This window comes from Podarcis erhardii (assembly GCF_964252035.2).
Source record: "Podarcis erhardii genome assembly, chromosome: 2".
In the NCBI taxonomy this organism is placed as follows: Eukaryota; Metazoa; Chordata; class Lepidosauria; order Squamata; family Lacertidae; genus Podarcis; species Podarcis erhardii.
In genome coordinates, this window is record NC_138498.1 from 63,173,496 (window position 1) to 63,185,625 (window position 12,130).

The following is a 12,130-nucleotide window of genomic DNA, read 5'->3' on the forward strand; positions in this document are numbered from 1 at the left end:
CAGTTTGGCAGAACAGTCAAGAAGAAACACTCTATAGCAGGGGTGGGAAACATTTGGTCCTTCTGATGTAGCTGGACTACAGCTGTGACAGGGGGCATTTTGTTAATTATGAAACAATATTTGAAATTTTAGTAAGCAGTTTAACAAGATTCCTGCTGTTGCCAGTATGAGACTCCTGGAGTGTTCAGGACCACTATGAACCTTATTATTGTAAAACTGGATATTCTAAATCATGAGTCAGCCTCATAAAAATACAGAAATAATAAACCAGACATATGAATGGACATAATTTTATTTGGGATTGGAATTATTACTTTTGCCTAGTCTAAGTTTCTCCTTTTCTTGATGTTTCTCCAGCTATTAGGGCTAGCACCTGCCCTTGTTATTTCTTCTGGTGAAAACTATGTTGTTTCAGGATTCTAACAAGAATATGTGATCCAAAAAGAAGTGCCTTCTGGATCAGTCTGTGGCCCAAAGATTATATCTCAATCTAGGCTCCAGCCTAGTGGCTGAAATTCCCTGTGGCCAGTGCTACCACTGCTTTGTCATGGCCAAACATTCTCTTTTCCATACACCTTTCAGCATCACGAAGTCCTGCCAACTAACCTGACGAGTACTTTCAGAGTGGTCCTTACCATGCACAGAGATGTATCTTTTGTGGCAGTGCTTTTCGCTGTTCTCCCTGTTTTGCACTTCGCACACATAGTCCCCTTCATCCTCTAGTGAGATACTTGGAATGGTGAGTGTCAAAGCAGCGTAATTGGAATTGGGTTTGAAATGCAGCTCTCCTTGCATCTTTGTCGCATAGTGGTGGACATTCTTGCAGTCCAAGACCAGCGGGTTGCCCTCTTCATCATGCAGCGTTGAAAGGTTGAGTCGGTACCACTGCAGGTTCTCATAGGTGTAATTGTCAGCATTGCAGCTTAGCCTCAGGTCTTGCCCCTCAATGGGCTCTTCTGAAGGCTGCGATTCAATTTCAAACCCATTTGGGATGGCTGCCAGGAAAACAAGACAAGGAAACAGATGTGTGACGGAATTGTAAAAGCTGAAATACCAGTCTCAGGCTATTCTATGTGCACTATTCTATGTGCTCAAGGCTGTATGGTTAAGGAATGGGAGAAACCACTTACTTGTATGTGTTTATTTAAATGCATGCACAATGGTCGCTTCAAATCTGCTGAATGAAAGGTTTGGCTTTGTCCACACACAGAGAAGAATGAAAAAAGCCACCAATGAATAAAGCCACAATCCAAACACTGATAAGAGGAAACCACTAATATTATACTATGTCTTAGTATAATATGATTTATGACTTACTCTTATACTATGATTTACTATTATACTATGAGTGGCAAGGTCAGGGCTGTGTTGGCACACCAGCAGAGCCCCTCTGGAGCTCCCACCGGTGCAATCATGCAGCCCCAACCTTGCCACTGTGCTGCTCTACTCTGGGAAGTGGAAGTGACACCAGTGTCAGGAGGCTGACTCCATAGCACAGTCCACTGGGTGCTCCTGGGAGTTGTAGTCCCAAACTTGGGAGTTGTAGTCCCAAACTTGGTTGAAGAAATCTGTTAAAGAGACAAAAACCCAGCTTCCTAAATATGTAATGAAACTGGGACACCACAGAGAGTCTATTCAGCGATAGGGCACTAGGGGGTGCTACTGCACCAGGAACACTTGGGAAATGCATGCTCCAGCATTTTCGTGGAAGGGAGCTTTGATCTCTTCACTAGCAAATATCTGCTCACAGGAAGCATGAGAGAGGAACTGAGTTTGTATTTTCTCTTTTCTAGCTCCAGGACATCTCTTGCATACTCTTATTTGCAGTGGAAACCAGCCTGGCTTTTTAACATCTCATAGTGGATATGATTTATCCTTTACTAAGGAGGTGGAGGCCCATGTTTTTGTTACAGATGAAGCCAGTTTGAAAAAATGAAATCCCAAATCAAACAATGAATGCTCAAATATAAACATCTGCAAAGTGAATTTTTCAAAAGGGCCTGGAAACCAAGCCTTATGAGGAACAGTTGAGGGAGCTGGGTATGCTTAGCTTTGAAAAGATGACAGTGAGAGGAGATATGATAGCCATCTTCAAACATCTAAAGGGCTGTCACTTGGAAGATGGAGCAAGATTCTTTTATCCTGCTCCAGGTTAGGACCCAAAGCAATGGCTTCACGTTACAAGAAAGGAGATTCCAACTAAGTGTCTGGAAGAACTTTATGACAGTAAGAGCTGTTTGACAGTGGAACAGTCTCCTTCTATAGACAGTGGATTCTCCTTCCTTGGAAGTTTTAAAGCAGAGGTTGGATGGCTATCTGTTAAGGATGCTTTAGTTGAGACACCTGCATTGCAGGCGGTTGGACTAGATGACCCTCGGGGTTCCTTCCAACTCTACAATTCTATGATTCTGTGAAATCCCAATTTGAAAACTCATCTTTCAGCTACAAAGCTCAAATTTTGATCATGATTATAAAAAAGAAATTGAGGTGGCAAATGTGTGGCTCTGCTGACTAAACTATAAGAACCAAAATTAGAGATTTACCCTCAAACTCAACGTTTTGACAAAGTTTGAGGGAACTCCTATATTATTAAAAATCTGATAATCTGAAACTGTACAGATCTTGAAATCTGAGAAAAAATTTTAATTCACCACTAGCCCTTATTAAAAGGTCCATGTCTTTCAGTGATCTGTATCTTCAGTCCCGGAGGAGGCCATATAAACACACACACACACACACACACACACACACACACACACAGAGTGCTGTCTGATTGTGAGCACATCATGGCAGTAATGCTTTTAAAAACACTCATGAACCATTCAAATGGTCTGTGAGCGAAGACAAAGGACTGACACCCCCCCCACACACACATACATGCTTTATGATACTCACTAGTTACATAGAAGTAGATGAGCCGTTCATCACGGCCAACTTTGTTAGAGGCTGCACACTTGTACATGACAGAAACGTTGGCTTCTTGGATGATAAGTTTGCTGACCGTCTGGTAAAGAAACAGAATGGGCAACATGAATGACATTTAAAACGTGGAAACGCAAGACTTCTCAGCTTCTTACCAACCTTCCAAGAAGGAAGAGGATGCTCTAGCTTCATTCTTCTGCTCTGGGGAATTGCATGATGAAATATTTAATTTATGTCCAGTTTCTCCTATCTCTTCATTTTGTTTCCACTGATAGTTTGCTTATCATTCAGCATTGTCCTGTGATCTCCATTCACCACTTCCCCTACTGAAATGCTGCTGTTGCACTGAGACACTCCCCTCAATAAAAAGGGTTAAATCAGGGGCAGCAAACTTTATTTATGTGCTGCCATTCTGCTTACAGGGAAGTAGGTTGAAAGGGGGTTAGTAGCCATACACAAACAGATGGTGCATAATGACCTGACACAGAATTTTGGAGAAGCCAAGGACAGGAACACAGAGGTGTACACCAGACAAATGCCATCTTTTGTCCCTGTTTAAAGAGAGGATTGCAGATGTAGTGCAAACTATAGGAAAAGCAACAGATGAGAAATGTATGGGTGGGACCACTAGGCTTGTCCACACTATAGTTCAGTGTGTTTGCAGCTGTTTGCATCCCCATTTAATTTGCTTAGTCCACATGATGTCACCTTCAAACAACACCAATCTCAGGGCTTTCCCCCTGTAAATTTAGGTTTACGCAATACGGGGATACTTTGATAAACTGGGGAAAATTTGGCGGCAAACCACTTCACCCAGGGTTGCAGATCATTTGTTTGGGTGTGTTTTGGATGGGTAAATCAATTGTCACTTTCTGCTACTGCTCTTTCCATGCCTGCTACTTCATCGGTGCTTTCATTGCTTTCCCAGCTGTGCCCGTAACTGTTTTTGGTGTACTCCTGAATGCAGGATTCCCCCCACCCCCAGCCTTTGATCCCACAGATTTGCATTAACCAGAAAATTGCACAAACAAAGCACCTGAAAAATTTCTACACCAATTACATTGGGCAGCCATCTGAAAAGTGGGTGCTGAAATTTTACAATTGATTTCATTTCTTTTCCATCCTAGTAATAGTGAGTCAGGAGCCTAGTCATTCATATATATATATATATATATATATATATATATATGTGTGTGTGTGTGTGTGTGTGTATATATATATATATATATATGTATATGTATATGTATATGTGTATATGTGTGTATATATATATATATATGTATATATATATATATATATATATATATATATATATATATATATTCTTTTGATATTTTATTCTTTTGATATTCTTTTGATCCCTCAAATTTGCACAGAACTAGAAAACTGCACAAGCAAATTTATGATTGCCTGACAGTGTGTTTTTGCACACTTCTTGGGCAAAGATGTTAAGAAACAAAAAAACAAAACAAGGTGCACGTACCTGCATGCATGCCCTGTCAGTCCTTAACTGGCATAATAGAATCAAGAAATTAGAAGGCTACAACAAACGCAAAAGAGAATGCCTGCTAGTATGAATGGGAAAGACCACTCCAGTCTAATTTGAATTGGGGTGGGGTGGATTAAGAACTAAGTAATGCTCAAACGTGGACAAGCCCACTCTAAGATGGATCTGCTCTGCTGACCTTTGCAGATCATCTGTGGAAGGATAGCTCCAGTTCCTTTAATGATATATGCACTGGTCCACAAAATGTCAACACAGCTGCTGGCTAGTGCAATTAAACCAACATAATATTTTGGTTTATAATATAAACCAAATAATATAATATTTAACAAATTCTACAGTACGAAACAATGCACAACAGGGTATGCGCAACGTCCATCATCTAGATTTAATTCCTATTGCTTCCAATTTGTCTTATAACCTATGCTTGGAAATTAACTATTCTGGTGTTATAAGCCTATTCCACCTATCCGCATAGTCCTGCTTTCTTCTATTTCAGAAACTACATAGGAGTGGCTTTCAGTCTGTGCTCTAGGGAATCCTTCTTGTAAACTGAAAGGCTGGTTAGAAATTCATTCATCAAATGAAATCAATTAACCCTGGGAAGTTTATTCCTCGTTTGTTGTCTTGTATCAGACATTCCTTCAGGTTGCAATGAAGGAGGGAAGCAGGGCCATTCCATTAGCTCTGCTGAGAAACCAGCTCCATCAGGTTTCTCCCCGCATCAGCGGTCATTTAGTAGCAGCCATTCCGTCAGACTGTCCACAGAGGAAGAAGAAATGTATTTTTGGTTTCTATGGAAGCCGCCCAGAGTGGCTGGGGAGGCCCAGCCAGATGGGTGGGGTATAAATAATAAATTATTATTATTATTATTATTATTATTATTATTATTATTATTAAAGGAAGCAGAGCCACTCTGTCACTCAGTGGAAAAACCAGCAACTTTGGGTTCTTCCTCTACTTGAATTGGTATCAATGAAACAAACAAATTTAAATAGTGGTACCCAGAGCTGCATCTAGTGACCTGTTCATAGACAGGAGACTTTCCTAATGTTCTGGAGTATCAATTCCATTAGCAATAGCTTTGAAGGCCAAAAGACAAGCTATTTTCTTATACTGGCATACTCATATTATGAAACATATAGCCCACCTTTCCACCGAATATGATTCAGGTAGCTAACAACAATAAAATAAACAAATGCAAAAATGCCATCACATAACGGAAATGCGAGACAGCTTTTGGAGACACCACTCACCACTCCAGGAACATTACCAGAGCCCAAGCATTTGAGGGGCTGACTGGCTGAGTCAGAATTGCAAGTTATTTACAAATGTTTTCTATTCATGCTTCTTTCCCTACTAGTAACTTGGGCGGGGGGAGGAAATAAAGAAATATATATGGCAATGGATCCTGTAAAGGACAAAGCGGGGGGGGGGGGAATGGGTTGAAGGAGAGAAAGGAAAGTAAAAGAAGTGAATGTAATATATGTTAAATTACTATCCCAAATAATATCACCAAATATGACTTATCTATTATTAGGATAGGTTCAGAAAACAGACTGTCTCTTCGTATAAGCCATTAACACAGCCTGCATCAGAGCATGAAACATGCCTCTCTCCTTCCCATCATCCTTTCCGTTGCTTTCCAACTCCTGACTGAAATTGGAACAGGAAGTGATTTTGGAGGGGTGCATGAAAACAGGAAGTGACTTCAGGAAACTGGGAACCATTTGTTTGTTCTTTAGCCTGCATCACTATTATGCACGCATGTTTGGTAACTGACATTGTCACCTAGAACAGGAAACTAGTCATAGAAAAGCACACATGACTCCGGCATTTATACAGGGGGGATGGAAAGAAACAGCCTTTAAATGCCAGCTAGTCATACATCAGGACTGGAGAGAAAGAAAAAAAAAATCATTCCAGAAAGGAAATATAGTGTAATGTCCAATGGAACCTCTCACACTTCAAAGCAACACTTCATACACTTGGATCCACATATTTGTACTGGGATAGTGTACAGGGCCAAACTGTTCATAATGGCCCATTGAGTCTGGTAGTTGAATCGAGAGAAAGTAGGGGGCAGGTGAGTGGGGCGACTGAAAGCACAGCATAAGCAAGAGGGAAGAGTTGGACTCTTGTTGCCTATGTTTTTTACCCCTTAAATGTCCTACCTCAGCAGTCCCACCATCCCTGAGTGGCTTTATGAAATTCCAACCAGGAGAAAAATGGCTGAAGCACAGTAGTTTGGGGGCAAAAAATAAGGATAGGAAAAGGGTTCTCCCTGCCATTCCACCTCAAGTTCTCAATTCCAATTCCCACCCACCCCTTATATTTAGCAGGACCAAGGTGGTTCTGCCACTGCGACATCAAATTTAATTTTCAGCAGTTTCACTGAATCTAGCTTAATGTGGGACAAAGTGCAGTTTAATAATCAGAATGCTGGCCTGAGTCTTAAAAACAGTTGTGATATATATTCTTATGGAATGGAGTTTGGAATGAATATTCTTGGGCATCTTCTGTGGTGGCACCCCAGTTACAGAATGTCTTTTGTCTTTTTGGCACTAACTCAAAATTCATGTATTTCCTCAGCCATTTATAGAATGTCAGCAGTGAATTTATTTTGAAGAATGAAGATTGCTGTTATTTACTATATCACTAACACCAAATAAACATGGTTCCTGCTTGTTTTTATGGTAGTTTGGAATTTGATGCATTTATGTTCAGTATTTAAGTTCAGGTTAGAAATATTTTACATAAACATATACATATACATATATATTCACTGCATTAAAATATTCCACTGTACTCTGCCTTCCATTCAGCTTGCTCATAGATGATCTCATTCCTCTATGAAGAAAGCCATGCTCTGACTCATGTAACTGTCTTTAAACAACCACAGTCGACAATACCTTCTAATTTAATGTTCACCTTTTAAATCACTCTATTGAATAAGCATACATTCAGTGCTGAATTCACTGAAAGCAATGCAAATTTAGATCATTATTATCACTGTCTCTAGTATTCCTTCCTTTGCACATTCATATAACGTTTGTCCCCAAATTTGCCAGTGCCATTCACATAAATCTGGTGAATTCTTAACCTTTGAGTAACGTCAGCCATATTAGGAGTACATGACAGCTATGGAAGTTTCACACTCTGCAGCCTTCATTTCTTCAGAGTCCTCCCCCCCACCCCCCGCATTGTGAACTATTTTTTATTTCATGTGAATGTATTCAGAAATGTCAGTCTTCACATTTTATACCTCTCTCAAGTATCATAATTGGCAGTAAGGATCTTAACAGGTTATCCAAAACTGGCTTTGGTTTTTCATATAAACGTATAGATAAGACAAAAACTGATTACTAAATGTGTAATCATTTAGCTGCATAACTAACTGACCACACGATGGAAGTCAACTCACAGTTTGGCTTCATGCTGCAAAATCAGCTAAAACGGTTTGGCCTAAGAAGGCTCCCTCGCATGAGCTCAAGGTGCTTCTACCTCTTTCCAACGCAGAAAGGACAAAGAGAAACATGTGTCCTCACCTTGTTCCTTCCTTCCACAAACTCTGTCCAGGTGTCAATGCTTTCAATGGCATTCACAGCATCCAGCTGCGACACATCCTTCCAGTCCTTACACTCGGGCATCCGGTCTCGCTGATGGCGCCGGACAGTCCTCCTCCTGCTCCTATTTATCCAGAAGCCATGAAAGAAGAAGAGACAGAGAGAAACAGGAGATTTGGTTAGCCAATAAAAGACGTTACTGGGAAGATTACAGGGCATACAATGCTGCCTCTAATATAATTAGGAGGAGAGGGAAAATGCCTAAGGGGGAGCACGAGGTGGCCTTATAAAACTTTGCATGGTTCAGAGAAAACGGATAAAGAGAAAATGTTCTCCCTCTCCCACAGTATGAGAAATCAAGGATCGCCAGTGATAGCAAGAGAGTCAGAAGAGATGGAATATAAGCACTTCTCTTCATGTAGTGAACAATTCGCTCCATTTCATGTGGTGATAACCACTAGCTTAGATTGCTTTAAAAAGGGGTAAAAAATGAAAGGATATTTCATATACAGCTATCAGATTGTTATATGGAGCCAGCAGCAGTTGGTGGGGTGGTAAGGTCCAGAAAGCTCAAGGTAGTGCAGGCAGGGTGATGTGTGGCAAGAGCACTGGACTGGCTCCTTTGCCATGCCTGCACAGTTAAGCTCCCTGCACCTTGCCCCTCCCTCTGCCTGGAACCCTGACCATATGGGGTGCCAGTGTCTGGGGAGCAAAAGCAGGAGAAGAATATAGCCTTCATGCTGTGTGGATGCGCGTGTTAGATATATGGTGTGCACACAACCTGAAAGAGTTTTTAATGTGGGAGGTCAGGGGATTGATATGCATCTAAGGGACACTGACTGAGAGTTAAGAGAGAATATGCTACAGGGTGTGGCATCCTGCAACATGTGTCAGAAGGTGTCTGCTGGAAAGTCGGGTTCAAATGTAATGCAATGTGGGTACCTGGATAAAGTGTCTGCACTGCTGTGTATGCAGTAGACCAGGTATGGACAACTGGTGGCCCAAAACATTTCTGAGAGTGTTGGATAGTTCTGGCACCCAAATTAACATCTGGCAGATAGTGTGCTCCTCCGCCCAAACAACTTGCCTTCATTAGAGAAGATGAGGGGACAGATGTTTAGCACACTCAGTGTACCATAACAAGAGTGAGAATCTGTTTAAACAACAGGAAATCATGATGCATCCTCTGAAGCTGGGATAAGCATAAAGATTGTGGCCTTGGGAGACAGTGCTAATAATTCAACAACTCCTCTCCTTCCTGACAAGGCCACAAAGCATTCTGATGGGACTGGAAATGCCCTTGTTTCCTCAGCCAGTCAAACAGTACATTTACGGCATCAGTATTTTTATAGATGCCCCACTTCCTCCTGGGTCAATAATGCTTCCCTGTCACATTCCTCTCTATCTTAGAGGCCTCTTTCTATCTTTCTTTCTCAATAATAATAGACCTTTGCTGTAAAATGTCCTGCCAGCAGTACCCAAAGGAACAGGAGGCAGCTTGTCTCCTGCACAATAACCATTCAGACAGAGATAGAGGTCATATAAATTGTCCTTGTTTCTAAGGGCAGTTCCACAACTACTTTCGCCACATCCAGAGTCTGTCACACCTGGTCAAACAGGGCCTCCATGAGGAAAAGAACCTCTAGCACTACTGCCTCTTCCAAACTGGTGCATGCTGAATACTACTGCAAATCACCACAAGCTTCTCCAGTCAACCAGCAAGAGAAAAAGGAAAATTATGGGGCACCCACAAGAGATGCAGGTGGCACTGTGGTCTAAACCACATAGCCTAGGGCTTGCTGATCGGAAGGTTGGCGGTTCAAATCCCCATGACGGGGTGAGCTCCTGTTGCTCAGTCCCAGCTCCTGTCAACCTAGTAGTTCAAAAGCACGTCAAGTGCGAGTAGATAAATAGGTACCGCTTCCGTGGGAAGGTAAACAGCTTTTCCATGTGCTGCTCTGGCCACATGCTGGCCACATGACCCAGAAAAACTGTCTGTGGACAAACGTCAGCTCCCTCGGCCAGTAAAGCATACCAGTCCCTTATTCTAGCGCCATGTCCCGCTGCTGTCCCTTATTGATAGATGTCCCTTAAATGTCCCTTAAATGATGTCCCTTAAATTTCAAAGGAAGCAGCTCCTCCCCTCCCTCCCTGCCGGCCAGGGAGGATCCAACTGTGTTGCTTGGCTGTGTTGCTCACCCAATAAGAAGTCTAAGAACGACTGGGGGGGGGGGAGCTAGCATGCCTTGTGTGTGGCTAGTTAATGCAAGCTGAGGGGGTTTTTGAATGCTGGACGCCATTTTGTTGCACGTGTTGCTGCAAACTTTGCAGTGCAAAGCCAGACTGGGGAGTCATCTTAAGTTGAGGCTGCATAGGCCTTGTGGTGCATGTAATTCAGATTCTATTCAGTTGAACCTCTGGTTACAAAGTTGGTTGGACAGTGTTCTCGAAGCTACCAGCATGAGTTTGACCAGACTGCAGGACAGGAAGACTGGAGTGCCTGGAACAGGTGAGGCTGCAGGTCCCTAATTTTGGCTGCTGGTCCCTTATTTTCAAGGCTGCTGGTCCCTTATTTTCAAATCTGTAAGTTGACAGCTGTGCAGTAAAGTGAGATGAGTGCTGCAACCCCAGAGTCGTTCACAACTGGACTTAACTGTCAGGGGTCCTTTACCTTTTTAGCAGCCTCCACAGCTCTTTGGGCTACATTGCTTGGGACAGGGAAAATAAGCACCCTGCATCTCACCCAGTTGAAGCACAGATACTAAACAGTCTGGGAGAAAACAAGCAGTTCAAGCCTTTCTTAGCAAGCTGCCCAAGTTTCCTTGGAGACAGGCCTACTTCACATTCTCAGAACTGTGACACTAAGGGGTTTGTTTTGGAGTTAAAATGCTGAAGACCAGTAAAATTCTCATTTATTAAATGGCTGCTGCCCTATGTTTCAATTCTGTGTTAATGTTTCCAAGAACTGTTTCCCTCCACAGAGTTGAAACAAAGTGGACCACTTTGTTTCGTATTCTTGTTCTCTCTTTCTCTCACACATTCTTCTCCGAATCTAATGGGCTTTTTTTTTATCTCTCTGCTTCTTGATGTAGTCACAGGCAGCTTGGAGTCCAAAACCTTTTATGAGTCTTCCTATCACTTAGTATTACAACAGCTCCATACATTCTGCCTTATGACTTTAACTTGCGTGAATCTGCTACTTCTACATTCACTCAGCTTTTACTGAAGCTTCATCGTCACTTTGAATCAAATATGATCTTGGGGTCACACAGAGGTATAGTGTGTGGGGAGCATGGCCCTGGGCACAGTTTTGAGAGGGGCATGACTAGGCGCCCCTCCCAGACTCCCTTATTGGGCCTGGCTCCAGCTCCTGGGCCAGGTCTGACCCGGAAGGCGGAGAGGAGGAGGATAGTCACAGCAGCAGTGTTGCTGCCCCTCTCCTCGGCCGGGCAGTGCTGTGTGAGGATGCTGCCAAGGCAGCATTATCATGCCTGGCTGGGTGCAGCAGGCTCCCACCGCCCCTGCCCCCTTAGGGCATGCCCTACGCACCCAATTTAGGTGGCAGGAGCGTACATTCCACTGCTGGGGTAACATACTGTTCAGTCATTTTTGCAGGCTTTCACACTTTACTTTGACAGATTTGCGATTTCAAGCTTCTGCCTTTGTGGAATTTACTGAAGTAACATAGGTTCTTTGTGTGGGATAACCAGCCTCATATAACCAACTTGCTTAAGTCTAATTAATACATGAAGGGGTTAATACCATAGAGTAAGCTGTTTTGCCAGGCTTAGTTATGCCCACTTCCCCTCACCTTGGGGAGAACTAGGTAATCAAGCCTATCGTTTCTTCCTAGTCTGTGGGAGAAGCTCAGCATGTGAAGAGGCTAAGCTGGTTGCTCCAACTTAGCCACATGGCTCTAACAAGCCACTCTTGAGTTCCTATACCAATAGTTTGGGAACTTTCACTACTGTAACTAATCCAGGTTTTACTGCCTGTGCAGCTTTTTCTTTTTCTTTTTTTCTTTTTTTAAAAATATTTTTTATTAAGGATTTTCTTGTTTTACAGAAGTGTAGTGCCTCGTATTTTTTTCCCCTTCTTCTTCTTCTTCCATGTAACGTTTTTACAAATCCGTTTCATA

General features: G+C 42.4%; 1 protein-coding gene across 5 annotated transcripts in view; it reads right to left on the bottom strand.

The window, feature by feature from the left end:
* FLT4 (fms related receptor tyrosine kinase 4) overlaps positions 1-12,130 on the bottom strand; it is an 88,329-nt gene that overhangs the window by 22,052 nt on the left and 54,147 nt on the right. For all 5 annotated transcript variants that reach the window (XM_081851364.1, XM_081851366.1, XM_081851363.1 and 2 more), the window contains exons 11-13: positions 7,975-8,116; positions 2,896-3,004; positions 636-995 (exon numbers count right to left, since the gene is read on the bottom strand). In XM_081851364.1, coding sequence (XP_081707490.1) covers positions 636-995; positions 2,896-3,004; positions 7,975-8,116 — 611 coding nt within the window. The remainder of the gene's footprint in view (positions 1-635; positions 996-2,895; positions 3,005-7,974; positions 8,117-12,130) is intronic.